The sequence below is a fragment of the Andrena cerasifolii genome, chromosome 2 (genome assembly GCF_050908995.1).
Source record: "Andrena cerasifolii isolate SP2316 chromosome 2, iyAndCera1_principal, whole genome shotgun sequence".
Classification (NCBI taxonomy): domain Eukaryota; kingdom Metazoa; phylum Arthropoda; class Insecta; order Hymenoptera; family Andrenidae; genus Andrena; species Andrena cerasifolii.
The window spans coordinates 9,350,263-9,370,520 of NC_135119.1; the positions used below are offsets into that span (position 1 = coordinate 9,350,263).

Consider the following 20,258-nt stretch of genomic DNA (forward strand, 5'->3'; position numbering starts at 1 on the left):
GAGCTAAAAAGGTATTTTTAGTTTCCCCACTGGCGCATTTTGACTATGAACTTTGATTTACTAAAAACTGTGAAACACCTTTCAACCTTATTTTACGCGAATATTTCAATGTTCTCAACATTCACGATATTTGTTACCAAATAAAAATTAAACGGTTACAAATTTTTATCTAACATGCGAAGATGATAAATAAATCTATCATAGAAATGTTGTACATATTCATTGCTTGTACAATGATATTTAAAAAAATCTCCAATCTAATGATTTCCCAAATTGCTGTCTCATTACGATAGCAATTAACTATCGCTAACGATCAGTATAACAATATATTCTTTTATATTTGATTACTCGAGCAGATGTTGTACCATGTATAATATTTTGTGACAAATGATTGGCATACGACATTACAATAAGACAGCAAAGTGATCTTCGCAATAAGTTTCATGCGATAGTATTCATTAATAAAATAAATAATATAATTTTAAAATGATTACTCGTTTTCTGTATATTATACTACTGCTGCGTGTATAATATTGATCACACATGACAAGGAGTATACCTTCGGACACCTTCCAAAACGTGACTAAATTTTTACATTAAATGCACATCGAAACGATAACATTATCCGTTCCAATTGCAAAGCACATGAGCGATCATTAAGTATATGGTTATTGTCATATTACTCGTTAGCATAATTGGAAAGCCCACTCTGAAATGAACGCATCGAAAATTATTTGCCGAATTAATGCAATTATTACGACAACAAAGAATCAATTAGTCGCGTATTTTTGTGGAGAGAACTTAATTTATCCGCGATTTGTTATTCGATCTGCAGTTTCAAGTTTTACCCAAAACATGTCTGCCGCAGTGTATTCGATTAATTAACTTTATTGCGATTTAGGTAATTTAAATTTAATTTAATTACTTCATAATTGTCACATATAAACTGGAGTGATATGATACTGTCTCTGCAAATTGAATGACAAATAAGTCTCATTGTAGTAATTACACAGTCCCAGTCCTGTGTATACGAAACGATAATAGTTACTAATAAAAAGTACACATTTCGTTTAGCCTTCATAAGTAAAAAGTGTTCGAGAAGCATTTAAACGTTCAAAATTAGAAAAAAACATTTGTTAACTTTTTTCAGTTCTTCGGATTTTTTTCGAAAACTGTTTGTCGAACGTGAAAAAGTAATAGAATATAAAATATGCTTCTGGTCTAGATCTGCAACTTTTATTTTACATGTTTTTTTATGCGATCAATAACTTAGAGGATAATAAAATAAAATCGACTTTGCGCGCTTTTAAGTAATTATTTAAATGTTTAATGGCCCAGGGGCTCCTTTTCCCCGTATCCAATCGTGCTCAAACTTTACACAGATTAGTGTTTATTAATTGGAACTATGTATTCTGGGGGATGTTGCGACGAAAATTCAAACATTAAAAATAAGAGCCACCCTAGTACACAAATACGATAAAGGTGTAGGTACTTACTTGAAGAATTGCATAAAAGTGAATTTGTATCCATGTTGCTCGGCTACACCCACGCAAACTACATTAGCAGTACCTCCAATCAATGTACCATTTCCTGCAAATATATCCACCAATTCAACCACAGAGATAACAATAGTACCTGCCGGTATCCATTGAACTTTTACGATTCGGTGCGTTTTCAATGAATAAATAACATCGCGGATAGATTCGTTCTAGCAACATATGAAATTCGTAGAGTTTGTATGAAAAGTTCAATTATACCCATATTGTATTTTCAATGTACAATTACAGTAGGAGTGTACAGTGTTTTTATACGCTGAATTACAAACAAGAATCATAAGAAGTATTCTTATATCGAATTGTGCAACAATATGAAACAATTATTATTGCTATCTATATGGGACCTATCTGTCGACTTATTAAAAACTTAGTCGTTAACTATCGGGTAAACTTAAATGTTTCTTAGGAAAATCTGATGGTCGAAAAATAAGGTCCACCCTAATGTCCACCTATAGTCGAACAGCCTGTATTATTCAAATGATTTATACAAACGACATCGACAAGTTCCATGGTCTTCTCAGTGATGTGATTAACAGTGATTTATATCGCCAGAAGAGTTGGTTCTTCGAATCGATAATAATAGTTTGAAAATCATTTTCCTCTTACCTCCCATGCAGGCGCCAAAGGCTAAAGCCCATACTAACGGCTGCAGTGGCAGTCCAAGTTCGCGGTTGCGTGCCAGATTAGTTACGATTCTTATCATCATGGTTGATAAAGGCACATTATCCACGAATGCACTCGCAAATGCTGACACCCAAAGTAGCAGTAAAATAGCAACCGCCAATCGTGACTCTTCATTCACGGATAGGATAATTATTTCCGTTTGTTGTCCTATCCAAGCGATTAGACCTAGTCGTGAAAGAGCCTGCAACGTGTCGAAAATGTCACTGAAATTTAAACTTTTGTGGTTTACGAATGGTGTTTTGAATATAATGGTAAATATAATATAGAAGTATTTATTACCTCCATGAGAACAAATAAGGATGCAAAGAATAACAGGGTGCTCCATTCCACTCGTGCCATAAGACCATCCAGATCTGCGCTATCTGCTAAAATTAGTAATAAAAGAACACCAACTAAAGCAGTCCAGCCTAATGATAAATGCAAATTTGGAATACTGTGCAGAAAGAAAAGGGTGATCACCAACGATAATGTGAAGCCAGACTTTACTAGTAACCACTTGTCTCGAATTGGATACTGCAAAACGAAATATAATGTAATCAGTGTTTGCTAATCTCAATTGAAAATGTTAGATTGTTGTATAAGTTCTATAAAACACCACAAACTAGTTCAAGCAATTGGAACCATTTGATCGATTCTGCGAATACTCATTTACAAAATTTAGTTTACATTAAATAATTTCTAATCAGGAATCTGATAATTGTCATACAGTTACGATCGAACTTGTTTAAATGTTGTGTGTAGAAAATAATCGTTTTTCATTTATGAAAGTCAACATTATTTTACACTTATAAGTGTAATAATAAGTAAACAATTATCAATTAATCATTCACTTTGAATAACAAAAAGTTCTCATTTTGACCATTTTTTTTATAATTAGTACACAGCTTATATTTTTTCGTACGTATACGTAACATTACCATAAATAATGCGACTATGTAACTCGATAACATATTTAGATGTATGGAATTATATTTTTCTAAATGTCGAAGTGTACCTTGCTTGTAATAATTTTGTGTAAGTATTTGGCATACCTTAAGAAATAAACAAGTACGCCACTGCATATATTTCGGGATGTACACGATTTACATCATTAATACATTGGAATAATTGTAGTATCTGTATTGATTTCTTATTTACCTTTTCTTGAAGCTCTTCCAGCGTAGTTTTGTATCTTTCGAGCGCTACGCTACCCGTCATTAACTTCTTCTTTAATTGCGAGAGTAACCGTTGAACTTTTTTTAATAAGGTTTCCCTTACTAAATTTTCATCCTTACTGTAACTCGACAAACTGGCCGCGGCTCTTTGCCAAATGGCAATTTCATGCCTTAATTCCTAGAATAAATTAACGAAGAAATTTGTGAAACATATTTTGTGAAATACAATACAATTAAACGTCCTGGATCATCTATTTTTGTATGTCTGTGAAATATATTAGCATGAAGTCTATACTATTATATAAAATTGAAGTCGCATACTTTGAAATGCGGTTTCTCAGTAAATATGAAGTGTACGCACAAGTGTGGTACATCACTTTGTTTGTCTTGGCGAGAGGAAGGTTCTAATGTTTTTATTTTTTTTAAATACTGATTTTTAAATAATAGTAGTTCGGGATGCGACCGCCAGGTGGCGACCGGGCGAGCGCTTCTCGCTTGCAAAACAGCACCGCGGCAGGAATAAGTGGCCGAGGGCTGTCGAGTTTACAGATTGCAGATTACAGATCATGAATCAGTCACGCTAATATTTTGGGCGAAGACGAGACGAGGGATGCTAGTACAATATAAAATTAGTGATTGAAAATATGTTTTAAAACTTTTAAACATTATTCTATCGTTAAAACATATGACAAATCATCGTCATTATTAGCATCAGCAGTAACTCAAGTTTTATCCCAGTTAATTAATTTTTCAATTGCACGTAATTTTCCTTATGCTACAACTAATGGCTTAAGTTCCAGAAACTTACAAATTCACATTTCGAGTGCGTTGAGTTTAAAAAGGAGAACTTCAAATTTGATATGGCAAAGAAGACAGGATTATTTATGAAAAGTAGTTTGAACGATTCTTGCAGAGGTATCTTCGGTATGCACAACATGAATGGCGCAATGAAAATAATTAAAAAACATAAATACCTGTACATCTTGCGGCTCGTCGAATCTAAGCACAGATGCATCACGAAAGATAAATCGTAGCTGAGCATAGACTATGATTAGTACTAATATAATGCCAATACTCATATGTATTGTGAATGTACTAAAATCGACACCCTAAAAAAAATACAGATCAACTGATTTACCGTAAACAATGAATATGTTTGAATAATCGTACAATTGAAATAAATTTAAATGTATATAAAAGTTCGATAGTTTCATACTATTTATTCAGGTTCAATGTAATAATTTTCCCGATCTGAGCGTCAAATGAAATACGTACTATTTATTTCCAATATACGTAGCCAGTACTAGTTTCTTATTAAACACAATATAATATTATAGATTACACAAATAAAAATACGCGTCGCGCGGTCTCCTTGACAACGGGAGGCACGCTGGGCCAGAGGAAGATTGGAAGGGGAAGCAGGCGCGTGAGGGGCCCCTACGCTGGAGAGCCCTGCTGTAGTTATAATGCCTATCCAAGATATAGTGACTTAGGTGTGAAGTCCCTCAGCGGGGTCTTACCCGGCACCCTGCTGGGTACTGGCCGCTAAACGTGCCCCCCTACTACCTCTTGCAGGACTGTATTTAGAGAAGACCAGGACAAAACCGGGGCTGTAACAGAAAATAAAACAGAAATTGAAGATACGGTTTATCATTGTTAAAAGACATCAATTAAGTTTTGATTAATTATTATATTGATTCAAAAATTCTCCACCACTGTTCTAATGCAGTACATATACCTTACCAAAATGTATTTGTATTTAATATAAGAAAACATTTAATAGCCAGTAGCAAAGCTTAATTGATGTCTTTTAATAATGATAAACCGTATCTTCAATTTCTGTTTTATTCTCTGTTAGGGCCCCGGTTTTGTCGTGGTCTTCTCTAAATACGGTCTTGTTAGAGGTAGCAGGGGGGGGGGCACGTTGAGCGGCCAGTACCCCACAGGGTGTCGGGTAAGACCCCGCTAAGGGACTTCACACCTAAGTCACTATATCTCGGATAGGCACTATAACTACAGCAGGGCTCTCCAGCGTAGGGGCCCCTCACGCGCCTGCTTCCCCTTCCAATCTTCCTCTGGCCCAGCGTGCCTCCCGTTGTCAAGGAGACCGCGCGACGCTACGAAGGCTGCCATGATAGGCTAGCCCGGCTAGCGTCTTCGCGGTTAGCGCCGCGCGGTATAAAATTTAAATAAACACGATATTGTTAGACATTTTTGCCAGCATTCAAAGGAATACTTACGTTACTTATAACATCACGATGGGATGCGATTATTACGTTTGGCGGATCCCCTACTGGTGTCATAGCGCCTCCGATATTAGAAAAAACCACCATGGAGGTCAATATCGGCACGGGATTTATTTCCATTACTTCGCATAACCGGATGGTCACTGGTGTCATTAACAGTACTGTTGTAACGTTATCTAAGACAGCCGAGATGAACGACGCGAAGAAACACAGTGTGCTTATTAGTGGCCATAATTTTCCGCCAGTTATCTGAAAGTCATAGTTACAGTTAATTTCAACATTGAACTTGGCGATATTATAAAAACGATACCAGATTACGCACCGACACATAGTAAATTAGTATAACTTCAACTAAGTATAACTTAGAATTTTTAACTGAGGAAGTAAGTACTTAAACTGTAATTTATGAAATACTAGCTTTACTACTCGGCTTCGCCCGAAATTTAGATTCTGCTTTTATAAAAAAAATTTTTTTTTTTAGTTTCTTTTGTGAAAATGATCACTTTCATCTGGTTTAGTTAAACATAATGAACTGAGGCACATTTCGTGATCCCAGAATTTATCTTTCGAAAGTTTTTAGGCGACAGACAAACACACAAACATATAGAAGCTTTCTGCTTCATACATTAAGATTTGTATTAAAATAGTATATTAAAGAGAATTTCCTACAAAATTTCATAGATTCACAATTTGCAAAACATTTTACATTGGCAGGAAGGGCAAAAATGTGCCATTTTGAACTAGAGTCCTTTGTTATGTTACTTACTATAAAATAAACATTTACAGGATCACGTCTAGTTCTCAGGCGAAAATGAACGTGATATTCCGATTTTTTTGTGGAAAATCTAATGTATATCTATTGCAACTATTTTCTTATTTTAAAAGTACATGTATTCAGCAACACTCGGTAATTTTTTATTGAAAAATATTAAAAAATGAACGAATAACAGCCACTTTCGTGGAAGCTGTTTTTATAAAGGCGCTGTGCGGTGAGCAGGATTTCTCTGAGCTGGATCGTGCGAAGTCAAAAAGTAAAGAAGATTCTGATAATATATTAGTTTATCTGGTACGTGAACGAAGGATTTTTGTTTTAGATGAAAACTCTATTTTTAATTAACGAAGAATTCCGACATTGAAAAATCGTGTTCACCGCGCAGCGCCTTCATAGAAACAGCTTCCGCGAGAGTGGCTGTTATTCGTTCATTTTTTAATATTTTTCTATAATAAAATTACTGAGAGTTGCTGAATATATGTACTTTTAAAATAAATAAATAGTTGCAAATGATATACATTAGATTTTCCACAAAAAATTCCCGAAAATCACGTTCTATTTCGCCTGCCAACTAAATAGACACGACCTCATAAGTCATTTGCAGGTGTGCAAATGTTATTTGATTGAACTGAATGTTACCTTATAAGCGTACACGGCCAGCCAGTCGAATATGCCCGTTTCAGCGACGACAGCAACAAGTATCATCATAGAGAACAATAACATCAATGTATCGACGTCTATCCAAGAAATCAATTCTCCCATCGTTGGCCTCTGTGAAACGAAATTGTTTTACCACGCAAATTACTTATATTCAATAAACAATGCCCGTTACATTTTTACGTATTTCTTTTCGTTACATCCACTTAAAATACCTCATTTAGAGCTGCGAGTATTGCAATAGACATGGTGGACGCTAACATGGCGGCAAGAGTTCTATGTACAACCTGAAATCAAATAATTATGAAAGTATTGTATTGATTTTGTAGTGTACTGACAATAAATAAGTCGGCAATAAGCTTCAATTCTTTGGCTACACGTTAATTCGTGTTAGGGTAGATGTACCGTTTGTGGTCATTGCGCTGTTTTTGGCCATGTGCATAATTATCTTATTTTTAAATTGCTTGCAGATCATTATTATGTGGAGAATTTCACATAATAAATATTTTCTTTAGTATACCGCCAGAAATATAAGGTTTCATTTATTGCTTACACGGGAAAATATTATATTTTTTAAGTAATGGCCAAAACTGGTACAATACCTCAAAGTCCTCCTATTTTGTTGTAGAAATATTTCGTAATATTTTAACTATTTTGAAATATTTTAATATTGAGAAATACATTGTGGAATTATTTTTGTAGAAATATACGTATTAGAAGAGTAACTGCACAAGTCGTGTGTTATAATAAACACTAGAAGGCAGTAAATTGATTTCTCAGAAAAGAGTGATTAAATAACGTTGTATTACAGTGTTGCCTCGTTAGCGGTTCGCTGGTCGGGACCGGCATTGAGCCCGTATCGTGAAGGGAGCCCTAATTCCGAGTGTTCGTTTCTCGCTTCTTTCTGGCCGAAGGGGGGAGCGAGATGGAACACTGCGTGCGCGATGGTCGCGAGCGCTTACCGTGAACCGGGCCTGCGTCAAGATTTTGCGAAGCGGTTTTCGTGCTCACGGTAAGCGCTTGAGTGTCAGGCGTACCGTCCTCGCTCGCTTTCAGTGCCTCAAGCTCGCTCTCGCCATCGCCCGACAAGAGTGAGACAGAAGTGGTGGGGATAGCGAAAAGTCCGTATCGTGTACACCAAACCGAGCCCGTAACGAGACAATACTGTGTTCACCTGTACTGAAATATTTTATAGAAATTGATAACGTATTTTGTTAATAGATATCATGTAAAGTAATTACCTCGAATATTATCAATATGTATAACCCGAGTAAAACTATTGCAGCGTACACTATACCATCATCTTTGTCTATCGAGGATAAATCGTAAGCCATGGAAATTGCGAAACCGGATTCCAGGTTGGTTTTTAAGTTCATCGAGATCATACCTCGTTCTAATGACCTATAAAATAAGATAATAGAATGTTTCAGACAGTAGCATTTTAAATAATTTATGTCGTACATCAAGACATTTTTTTTTTATCAGAGATTCATAATCAACGAGCTTGAAAAGCATTGCTATTGATTAAGTAGAGTCAGTTGAACGTACTTTTTATCAACGTTCTCCAACTTAAACGTCTTATGGTGCCTCTGCCCAGGGAAAAGGTCCATCAGATTCTCCGGAAGTACTGGCAACACCCATACATTGCTTATGTTCTACGCACGAAGTACCAGAAATTTAAAGAAACAGGGAGACACGAATGAGAAGAATTTGATTTTACTATTTTTGGGGGATCTAATAAACAAGACCACCTTCAAAAAGATTGAAAATTTATATTATGAAATTCATTTATTTCGCACGGTACATTATTTCTAAGACAGTCGAGATAAACGACGCGAAGAAACACAGTGTGTGTTAGACATATTTGTATATTTTGAAGGGAGGTTTTGTAATAAATATTGTTGTCATTAATTTTACCGTTATATTATTATTTTTTAATATCTTATTTAACAAAACTAGAAAAAAACTATATACATATAATATGCATGTAAACATGTATCTATTCTCCGTGTCATTTAAGAAGGAACTCGTTTCGCGCATGTAGAGTGAGCTCATTGGCTCCGAAAAAGCGTTGGTGGGGGTACAGCCAATAGTGGCTTCTCCGGGCACCAATGAGCGTCAACCTGCGCAGAACCGGTCTACACTCGTCGGTCGGCAGGTTCCTTCTTAAATGACAGGGAGTATTTTTACGAATATTAGTATTTTCTACAAGCATTTTACCTTAATCTGTTTAGAGTATCCAAATGAAGACTGATCAGTATCGTTTCCTTTGGCAATTAGTAGTTCTAACCATAACATTAAGTATCTTTCAGATACATTCGTATGGTCGTCTAATTTGTTTGACGGAAGTAGTGAACCTTCTATCGTTACACTAATCTGTTTGCCAGAGATGTCGCCATACATTTTATAATCTATTATAATTTAAGGAGCAATTCACAATCGGGAAATGTTTCGGTGTACGATTATGCGGTAAAGGAATATCGCGTCTAATGCGTGTTTATCATAAAAATTCCAAAATTGTATCATAATTACTGTATTTATTTCTGAGATAGGTAACATCAACAACAAATGGTACAAAACAGAAATGTCAAATCATGCTTTGATCGTAATGTAACTTGTTTATCATGTTTCTTTTAAATCTCAGATTGGTAAGTTACGATTAGTCCAGTGAAATTGGATGGAAATCTGCCCAATCTACGGAATAAATCCCAGCAAGCTAAACTTTGGTATGAGCCTTTATTTGGTCCTTTTAAACAATATCTCAGAAGATCCCATTGAACCGAGTGCCGCTAAAAATTTTACAGAGGGTTAAAAAAAAATAAAAACTGTTTTTCGCGAATATCTCGTTATCTAGCAGTTTTGCGATAAAAAGAGTTAATATGAAATTTATAGCTTGGAAAATTCTCTACAAAAAAGATTGTATGAGTTTTTTTCGTCGGAGTTATCATTTTCGTGTATGTCGGGTTACCAAGTTTCAACACTCATATTTTTGACAGGGGAAGAACCTGAACCCGGAAATTCAAAAAATTATTTTGAATATTTAGCTTGACCGGATTTATTCCGAAGATAGATCATAATTTCACTGGACTATAATAACGACATCTAGAATCAGTGTTTCAGAGCTTTCGCCGGTATCGTATTATCGTTGAAACACTTTTTATTAATTAATAAAAGGATACTTCTTATCTGCTGTTTCGGTATTGAGATTTGATGCATCGTTTCGACCTTCTCACTTTTAATGACGAGTAGTGCCTGTGATCACGAAATATTATATCATTGCCACATTATTTAATTAACATTATATTATGTGCCTCTCGTTGACATTACCAAACTTTCAGTTGAAGAATCTTTTCGCGTAACGAATAGAATCAGCAAAATCTAAATTGACATTGTTTATGAAAAGAATTTATTGGCCGAGTAAACTTACAGTGAATATGAACCAGCAACAAGACAATAAAATCAACTTCGTATAGCGATAAATTTGTTTCTGCTTAATTTCATGAGGCGCTTGCGTAATATCGTTCTGCATATCTTCGTCGGTGATCTCTTCATTCCGTGATCTAATTTCAACGCGTAACATCAAATTAGAACAATAACATTAGGGGCTCAAAAATATTTATACTGTTCGCCGAGTATCGTCTTTTAAACGTACGATAAAATATTACGATTACATTCTATCTGAAGGCATATAAAAAAATTACACAAAAGAAAAGTGAGTCAAGTAGTTATTGACGATATCTGAACATCCCCGTATCTATTTTTTTAATTACGAAACTTGCTAATATAATATTTGCATCCAACGATGCGAAAGCGCATTGAGATTTGGACTCTGCCATTGAAACAGATTGCAAATTATTATATCACATGCTTATAGCGAAGTTCCATATTAGTGAGGAATCAATTATTTAGAATGATTGTGGGTCCTTGCATTTTACTGGTTTTATATCAAACTGGCGGATTGTTTTGAATATATGCTAACATGTTGCATAACTGATTTATGCACACCAGTAGGAAACAATTACGATATTAATTATAAAAAAGGTGAATTACCGCCAGATGTATCGAAGCCTATACCACATTATGGAGGAAATTTTCGGCAGTTATTTACTTCAGCGATTCCTCATCGATTTTGATGAAATTTCGATACGTTGTCGGGGACACGATTCTGAACGACTTTTTCCTATACATGTTACCGTCGCTCGGTCTTAGTTTCCGAGATATTCGCAAAAATATTTTTTAAATTTCTTGCTTTAGTGTTATAATTTAGGGTAGTGTTGGGTTAGGTTTAGTATAAATAAATATAAGTGCACATCATATTCAACATTATTTTCAATTACTATTGAGAACAGTGGCGGATTCAGAGGGGGGGGGGGGGGCGCCCCTCCTTCAAGGGCGCCCATCCGCGAGTTTCTGGTTGAAATCTCCAAACTTACATCGATATGCTACCACGCTTGACGCGCCCGCGACCGGGCGGACGCCCCTACGCTAGTCTGACCCCAACCAAATTTCATCAAAATCGGTGAGCAATCGCTAAAGTAAATAATTACCAAATTTTCGTATATGTGTGCTTGAAATAAGACAAAACAGAAATCTATTCTATATGTATAAATAAATATGGTATTAATAAAATATTTTTTCCAAACAGAAACTATCCCTAAATTGTTATGATTTCAGTACAAACATTTCTGAGGTCATTTGTGGAAAAGTGGCACTACCGATATTTACCTCTTAGGCAATTCAGCTTGTTTTCCAAGAGACATGTTAACTATCAAACAATCTTTTTTCATGCCCTCTGACGACCTATAAAAGGGAAAGTACTTAAAATAATTGAAGCTAGGGCCGAGACTATTCGAATAATTTAAGAATGTATCGGACGTACAATATTAAACAAAAGTATACGAAACTTGAAATACTTGAATATCTAAGTACGTCTTATGCATAGTAAATCTAGATGTAAGGAACTCGAACGACAGTTGATGTCTTATTTCTACCCCCAGGAAGGTATTTTCCACTTTACAAATGCTTTCTCAAGCATTATTTGCTAAACTTTTGGCAGTGAAAATGCCCTGATTTCACAATTTTCTCAAGTTGTAATTTATTTCTTTAAAACGGTGCAGTGAAAACAATTGAAACTTCGCAGATATTTTCATCTACCCATATACTACATGTAAACAAAATTTGAAAACATTGGTACCATTTCTTCAACATTTTTTCAGCTGTTTTATCTGTCAAGGTCGTATGTTTCCATAAGAGTACGTGTAAAATCAGTGAAAATTAAAATCATTATAACTCAGCAACCGTTTAGTGAATTCGTTTAAAATTTTTTGAGCACATCAGGAAGATTCGAAAGTACAGTCTCACAAATTTTCATCAACTTGGTACCATTTTGAAGATAGGTCCAATACATCCTTAATATTCGAATATTTTACAAGTATTCGAATGCTGCGAATAAACTTCGAATATTTGAGTACTCGAATATAATAGTATTCGAATACTTAAATATTCGAATAGTATTCGAATACTTGGATATTCGAATTATATTGGCCAAATAATTGAGCAACTGAAGTATTCGAATATTCGAATACCGAAGAATTCGACAAATAGTCCCAGCCCTAATTGAAGCATACCTATCTCGAAATAATTTCGCGTAACCGTGGACAGTTAGTAAAGCAATGTATTTATCTAAATTGTTCGAAAACGAAAAATCACTGAAATCTCTTTATTGGATGATCAAGAGGATGGTCAAGAAGCAATTTTCCTTTCTCCTTTTTGTATAGCACGTGTTTGAAAAATACCAACTTTCCCGCGGCAGTTTCATGAACTCGATCGTATTCCCTTTGAAAAACCGCCAAGCTAGGGTCCAAACGTATAGCTTCTGGCAGTTGACTCCAAACACGAAGTACCTCCTCTGGAATCTGACCGAATATTACCGAGCTCGATACAGATGATGGAGTTCCTGTAGCGAAATGAATAAACGTTGAACGAAAAGATTGAATTGCTATGTGCATATTGCATCCCGTTATAAGCTACCGGTAAGTGAACCCTAAAAGTGAAGTTGCCCCAGACGTAGCATGTAGGGGACAGGTGTCTAAAACGATCCCCTTAAAGCGTAATTCATATACAAAATACAAATGCCTATTATTTATATAAAAGTAAAGTAGTTTTCGCCAGGGACTTCTACCGAAACTACTTTACCGGTATGATACCGTATTTATTCGGTTCCATCTCCAAAACCTTTATAGAAACCGAAATACGCACGTCAAATATGACGCCATACCGATATATGCCAATACCGGTATATTTACCGATAATTTTTTCGGTTTTCGGATTTTATTACAGTTTTCAAAATATTATTAGACAAGAATCTATACGCTAAACGTATACTAATATATTGGAATTTTTATGAAAAGATATTACGTTATGTCGGTGTTCTTATAGCTCGAATTAATAAGGGTTATGAAGATATTACTTTAATCTACTGCAGCGCTGTCCAGCGTAGGGGCCCCTCACGCGCCTGCTTCCCCTTCCAATCTTTCCCTCGCACAGCGCGCCTTCCGTTGTCAAGGAGATCGCGCGACGCTAAGAAGGCTGCCATGACGGGCTAGCCCGGCTAGCGTCTTCGCGGTCAGCGTCGCGCGGTATCCCTGACAACGCGGACGAGAGTGGGAGAACCCCAAGCTCCCGCGGGAGCCAGCTTGGACAGCGCTGGGCTAGAGAGACGCTGGGTCACTGTTATAAGACTGTAAGCAGTTGGAAAGAGAAAATTCAACAATAAGAGGGATGCTAAAGGGAGAAGAAGAAGGAGCAGAGTGGATCCGTATGGTTCTGAAGAAAGTGAGAAGAAAAGAAGCCCAAGATGAAGGAAGAAGTCAAAACGGCAGGACAATCTTGAGTTAACAGTCCCAGAAACACTTACACACACAGCACATGCAACCCCATTTCGAGGCCGAAAGGCAAAAAATAAACCTATTTACTACTAACACTTTATATACATGCTTATATGGCACACTATTATTGTTTTCAATATTTATTTATGTTTGATTACTATCATAATATTTCTAACACTTCTCGTTCTCGTATAATGAATAATTAATTATGGGAACGTGATATTCAAATTTCTCCGTTCTATATATTCTTTAATCCATTTGAGAAACTTGAGAAAGGTCGTTTTTCGAACATCGAAGAGGGTCGTCAGTGTCATTTACGTCGCGCGTTATGTCTGTGGGAACATGGTTTAACGTACCTGGTGTTCCTCGACTGCACCGAGATCCTTTCCTGAGAAACATCGGTGTTTGCAATCCTGTTTCATCTTCACTCGTGTCGTTTGGGGACATGTTCGTGGTCAGGCCTACTTGTCAATTAATTTTCATTAGTTAGCATTAGAAACCATTAATTAGCTGCTTTTATCTGTTTCATTACCATGTGACACTAAATATTTTAGGCAATTCTAGAATTCTGCACCCCCTGAGTTGTAAAGAAATTGCATATTGCAGTCATGTATGGCTTATTCGCAGTGTATTAAGAATTTGACCAACTTTGTACTAAGAAAGTATATAATCAGGCACTTGGGAATGTTCAACTGTGTGCAATGGTCATCAATGCAGTCACTAAATTTTTTTGCAGTTACCCAAACACCAGCGAGGTGGGAAGTGAGTAGCAGAAGACATGCAACTTTTTATCAAATGCTAAAAATCTATTTTACTCTTGGGAAGATCTGAATTTATTGTTACTGAATCGAGAGCAAAGAAATCTGTTGAACAAAAATGACTTTCAGTTTAGAGCATAGTTATTTGAATTGACAGTTGAAACACGGGCATACCGCGACACGTTGCCACTTGTCAGAAACCCGTACACCTATATAAATAAAACCACTCTTTATTTCACTAAATATAAATATACTCGCTATATACCGTGTACATAATTATTATTCAATCACTAGAAATCCTTCATTTAACTTGCGAAAGTCAGTGCGGCGGTCTTCGAATGCTCGAATGATCAACGTTATTGGTAGAACTGGTATACACGAAGACTGGACAATATTTCCGAGGCAAACATTTCTAAATAATTGGCTACGAGTATCACTTACGACGAAGTAGCTGTACGCAAAACTGCCACTTTGAGTAGCCCTTGGCGGCACAGTTGCACTGTATAAATGGATAAATTATCAAAGAATTTCGAACATTGCAATTCTGATCGGGCTATTTACGTCTAAACGGAAAGTGTAAAGGTAAGGAACTGCGTTTGGTGTCCCGCGATTTCAACTTGCCTGTCCCTGGTAGGGGTCGAATTTAACGTCCATGTGTTTACGTGTGATGTATGTACTTAAATAGCGTTTCATATTCGCAGTTATCAAAGTCCCGGTATTTGGTCGCACGTGGTTCATCTTTGAAACGCAACCGTAGAATATAGGATCGTACAGATTGTAATTTTTTTATTTCAAAATAACTTTCAGCACTGTTTGCAACAGGCTTGTTCTGGTAGGGGAAAGTCCTACAGTGCCGGGCAGCGTACACTGCTGACCAAAGCTAGATCTCGATTCTAATGTTAGTTAACTGCACTATCGATGTAGAAATAAATAAATACTATAGTCCTGAGCAACGTTCTTTTTTCATCAGTATTACCAGAATTTTAAGACGTCTAACGTTTACGCTGGTTTTCCGTACGACAAAAGTTATTTTCCATAGCTGATTTTTTATTTTTCAGGTAATTAAATAATCCTGTCATATTACGTACTTTATTTTTAGACTATTAGGTATACATAAGTGCCCCGGTTTTGCAGTTTGCTTTGTATATTACGCATCGCACCAAAAACTTTTTTTACGCGCATGTCGTGCAGCGCCGGCCACCCTCTAGTCCTACAGTACCTACCGGCCAATTATTTTTTAATTTTTTCCTGTAATTAAAGTCCTCTGGATTTTCTTCTTTGTTTTTCTGCAGAAAAATGTGCGAAATTAAACAGAAAAAAACGATGTGAATGCGGCTTTGAAAATGGTACTATAAAACTAAATTAGACTGCACTGAACTTGAACTAGGCTTTGATGAACAAGTCACTGAGTGCATCATTTATAAAGAATCATTCAACTACGCTGGACAGCGCTGATTTAGGACAAATGAGTAAAATTTATATGATGATAAATGTTTTATTTCATGGTCCCTTTTTGCATTACAGAAAGTATATTATGTGTTGGTATAAGTACTGTCCAGGAAGAATAAAAGGACAGCAATATTGAGTATTAATCCTAAATACTGAATACCACGTATCGCGAAAGGTACCGGTTGCTCCCTTTTGCGTGGCGGCCACCTAGCATAATAGTTTTTAATTAAATGATGTACACAAATATATGATCCAAATAAAAAGTAGGTACCTATATATTCACAAAAAAAAAAACAAATACAAAAATATATTGTTAAAAAAGTTTCGCTGCTATTTATACAAGTGTATAATTGATAACAGAGCTGAGCCTATTCACAGTATTTCTAATAAAACTATTATATATTATGATAATGTTTATCATAGAATGTAATTGAATATAAGTTGTTATATATTATCTGTGAGATAGTGCATTGATTGGGATCTGTGTACAAGTATTTTAATAATAGAATTCATTTACGTTTAATCCTGTAATTAATAAAAATATTATTAGTGTAACTTGAAGTACCTACATTCTGCTTAATTCGTAAGAGGTAAGTGCTTGTGGTCTAATCCTCGTAAGGATCGAGTAGGCAGTGACTTCGCCAGCTTCGATTGCACCGTCTATCGTTCCTGGCCAATTGACAGCGTATTCGCTTGAGGCGAAGAAGATCCTTGTAAAACAAATGCTTATTAATTATAAATATCCCAAGGTACTGTGTTGTAGTTTTCCTTTTAATATACTTTTTACTTGAAGTGCTAAGTAGTTAACATTTTTGTATAATCTGTAAATTGTAATTATTTATTTTCGAGGACTATTCTTTAAACATTTAAGGGGGAGGGGCATATACCGAGATATGCCAAAAAGATAAAAAAAATTGTTTTTCCATATTTTCAGTGCTCAAGCATATCAATATGTCATGAATGTTTCCTGAAAATGTGAGACCGAAATTCGCAAAAATATCGAAGATAAAAATTACATTTTATTTGCCGTCATAAATAAAAAGTGTTCGAGAAGGATTTAAACTTTCAAAATTTGTAAAATAAAATTTTTTTTTTACTTTTTCCGCCTTTTTCCAAAACCGTCTGCCGCACGAGAAAAAAAAGCGGGTCAGTTGTGTCGGGGACACAAACCGCAGTATTTTGGCGTGAATACTCGGATATTGAAAAAGTAACTTTGATATTAATATTCAAGGATAATTTGGATATACTTCCGAATGGCTCCAGTGCTCGATCGGCAGGAGGTTTGTGGGGAGGGGTGGGGAGGGGGTGTGCACCCTAAATCTAAAATTGTAACTTTGGGTATTTATTAGTTTCCGAAGTATTAATAACAAATTATTGTTAATATTTTTACACTCTATTTTTGAACTGCGTGCACGTAGCCCTGACGGGGATCCATCCTGCCACCCCCCACCAATTTGTTCTAATCACAGTTAGACGCGTTCCCCTTACCTCGGCGCAGCCCTTAGGCGCCTAAGAGGCACGCGTATTTAGCTGAAATTAAAAGCCAATTTTCTCGAAAGCGAAGCGCGATATTAAAAAGTTGTATTTTATATTTTCTTGTTATTTTGGCCCATAGAATCACCCCTAGAGTGCTGACCCTGATATGGTGAGATATCCACCCTGTACAATAGGATGGACCGCATCCACAAGTTTCTAGTTCAAATCTCCAAACTCACAGCGGTTCGCTACCACGATTTACGGGCCCCTCCGCGCTAATCTAGCCCCAACCAATACTAATATGCAGAACAAGTTGAAAAGTGGAATGCGATATGTCGGAATAAGTCAACAGACATACTAAAATTTTTTTTATTAATATCTCGGATTTTAAAGACGTATTCACGTTAAAAGTAATAGAACGTAAAAGATGCCGACTGTCTGGATACGTTAAGAAATGTCCCTATTTATATTAGTAATTAAAACGTGTACACACCTTCCAGTAGGAACACCTATGTAATTGATACTATTGATATTGGCAGTTGGCTTCATAACGCTCATTGGACTGCTACCAATTTTCACGTTTGACGAATAGTGACTACGTTCTCTATACTTCAGACAGTTCGAGGCTTCGGTGGTTTCGAAACATTCATTTAATGTACTAAATAATCCTTTTTCTTGCGTGTGCGTGGAATTAACTTCAGCAAGGTACCCGGCAAGTACAAATTGCCCCATATCATTATGCGTCGCATTATACGCCGTATTTAGATTGCTACTGGAATCCCATGTAGTCATAACATCCCCTGAGAAACTGTTACCCCAGGGTGGCGTTTTGTAAGTCATATTAAAGAATACGTTCTCGTCTGACGCGTACTCGTTTCGCGCGTTTAATAATAAATATTGCGATGGCGAATGAACGACAATACGATTCTGCATTGGCGGAGGTACAGCTACGATCACAAATTCGCACCTGTAAAAGAAAACGAAACAATAAATTTGATTCGATACGAAACGTATCTTGGGTTTGTTAATTGTAGAGTAAAAAGTACGGACAGGGTAGCGTTAATCTACAGGGTGCGTAAAATGTTCGGAGACATCTTTTTGAGAGCTTTCTTTCTCGTAATTGTTGATATGTTTTTGAAATTCATATTTTGTCACGAATTTATTAATTCAGTTAACGGTTTGTAGTTGACAATAGTATGGCAATAATTCGCGAAAGAAATCTACACACTAAAACGAGTGAAAAATGTTACACGATCAGAAATCGTGTATCCCATATTTTAAATCAGTATAATATTATCCTCGATTAAATCAGTTAGATTTTTATTTACGGTGGCACTAAAAATGGCGTGCACAAATTAATAACGTTAATGATCTTCCAGAGAAAATGAGAGATTGAATCGAAATTGTTTGATGGACTCCTATTAATTTTTAGTAAATGCGAGACTCAATGTTAAGAAGTGCCGTAGCTTGGGCTGAGGCACGGGGGCGGACAGTTTGAGCACTCCCTTTAATCTTGTATGAGTCAGAAACTATGGTATACTGCCCGACAACCGTTTGAGTCCGCCCGCGTTTTATTATGCATATCGTGAAATATAAGGGATGTGTAAAATGCACTGCCCTACCTTTGTTTCTTACGTTATTACAAGTCAGGTCAAGAAATGTGACAAATATAATTATTTAACAATTTCATATACGCCGTAAATATAATTCCCATATGAAATTGTTAAATAAACAAAGCATGAAAAAGTGGGTAGATAATGGTTTATTTTACTCTGTGAGTACTAGTGAAATACGGGACCTATGACAACCCCAGTTAACATATAACTAGATTTATGAAACCACAAGAATACCTCGTAGCTGGGCAACAAGATGAAAATTGATAAATATTTATATGAAGTTGTTTCCTTGTGCACACATGTTCTGAAACGCCCAGTACAAATGCGCAGCAACTGTTTGGTCATGGAAATGAATGAAACTCGTGAATCAGTTAAAGGTTTTTTTTTTATGCCCACTTTTGTATTAATAGTAGGTATTTTTGCTGTTTAACTGTAGAGCTTCACCGCTTCAAATATCCTCGTTGAAATTGTATCCTATAAATATTTAATTCTATTCACTAGAGTTTGCCTCTACGGTACTTTGACCAAGTCAATTAATTCTGTTCTATATTACTGTATCGTTCTCCGCGATAGAACTTTTTAGTTAGATTCATTGATTTGCTTTGATATTCGAGTCAAGAGATGGTCAGTCAAAATTTTATATATTTTCTATTTCGAATTGGTTTTACTGTATGAATAACTGCATATAGGTACGTGTTGAATATCCAACGCTCTAATTTAATTATTGCTTCGACTTTTTCTTTTTAAAAGAATTTGTTGCATTCTATCTGGTATTTTCTCGGTGTTGTAAGACATCATTCTGTGTAAGAAGGTGAAATCGAATATTTCCATGTTGTGCATTACTTATTTTCCATTAGCATACCGGATGAAGTTTTTTGATACGTTATTAAAATATTAATGTAAATTATCATTAACGTAATAAATCACAACGTGCTAATTATTAATAATAAAGTTGCAATTAAAAGCAATTAAAAATAACTCAATACAAATTTCACAGAGTACA

General features: G+C 35.8%; 2 protein-coding genes across 4 annotated transcripts; both read right to left on the reverse strand.

Annotated features, from left to right (window-relative positions):
- Positions 1 to 332: 332 nt before the first annotated feature.
- LOC143378638 (P protein) lies at positions 333 to 15,319 on the reverse strand. 3 transcript variants are annotated; one of them, XM_076830509.1, is made up of 18 exons: positions 15,156 to 15,319; positions 14,313 to 14,417; positions 12,869 to 13,025; positions 11,795 to 11,869; positions 10,497 to 10,629; positions 10,249 to 10,321; positions 9,290 to 9,480; positions 8,618 to 8,724; positions 8,311 to 8,470; positions 7,285 to 7,356; positions 7,052 to 7,183; positions 5,635 to 5,889; positions 4,369 to 4,503; positions 3,378 to 3,572; positions 2,520 to 2,753; positions 2,163 to 2,421; positions 1,497 to 1,590; positions 333 to 709 (listed from the first exon to the last, which is right to left on the reverse strand). In XM_076830509.1, exons 2-18 carry the CDS (start codon positions 14,401 to 14,403, stop codon positions 622 to 624), a joined length of 2,451 nt encoding a protein of 816 aa, XP_076686624.1. In that variant the 5' UTR covers positions 14,404 to 14,417; positions 15,156 to 15,319; the 3' UTR covers positions 333 to 621. The 3 variants fall into 3 exon arrangements, with proteins under 3 accessions (XP_076686624.1, XP_076686625.1, XP_076686626.1); XM_076830510.1 differs by having other exon boundaries at positions 14,313 to 14,420; XM_076830511.1 differs by having other exon boundaries at positions 15,152 to 15,319.
- Positions 15,320 to 16,246: 927 nt separating this feature from the next.
- On the reverse strand, positions 16,247 to 18,733 carry LOC143366490 (amine oxidase [flavin-containing] A-like). Its single transcript, XM_076807605.1, has 4 exons — positions 18,708 to 18,733; positions 18,133 to 18,606; positions 16,733 to 16,873; positions 16,247 to 16,370 (listed from the first exon to the last, which is right to left on the reverse strand). Exons 1-4 carry the CDS (start codon positions 18,731 to 18,733, stop codon positions 16,247 to 16,249), a joined length of 765 nt encoding a protein of 254 aa, XP_076663720.1.
- Positions 18,734 to 20,258: the final 1,525 nt, after the last annotated feature.

Coding starts and splice junctions, on each gene's coding strand:
- LOC143366490 (XM_076807605.1), bottom strand. CDS start 18,733: ATGTCTCCGAACATTTTACGCACCCT. Junction 18,607..18,707: donor CCGAACATTTTACGCACCCT/GTAGATTAACGC, acceptor TTTCTTTTACAG/GTGCGAATTTGTGATCGTAG. Junction 16,874..18,132: donor ATAGGTGTTCCTACTGGAAG/GTGTGTACACGT, acceptor TTGTTTTACAAG/GATCTTCTTCGCCTCAAGCG.
- LOC143378638 (XM_076830509.1), bottom strand. CDS start 14,403: ATGTCCCCAAACGACACGAGTGAAGATGAAACAGGATTGCAAACACCG. Junction 4,504..5,634: donor ATCGTGATGTTATAAGTAAC/GTAAGTATTCCT, acceptor TATTTTTTTTAG/GGTGTCGATTTTAGTACATT. Junction 2,422..2,519: donor CCTTATTTGTTCTCATGGAG/GTAATAAATACT, acceptor GACACGTTGCAG/GCTCTTTCACGACTAGGTCT.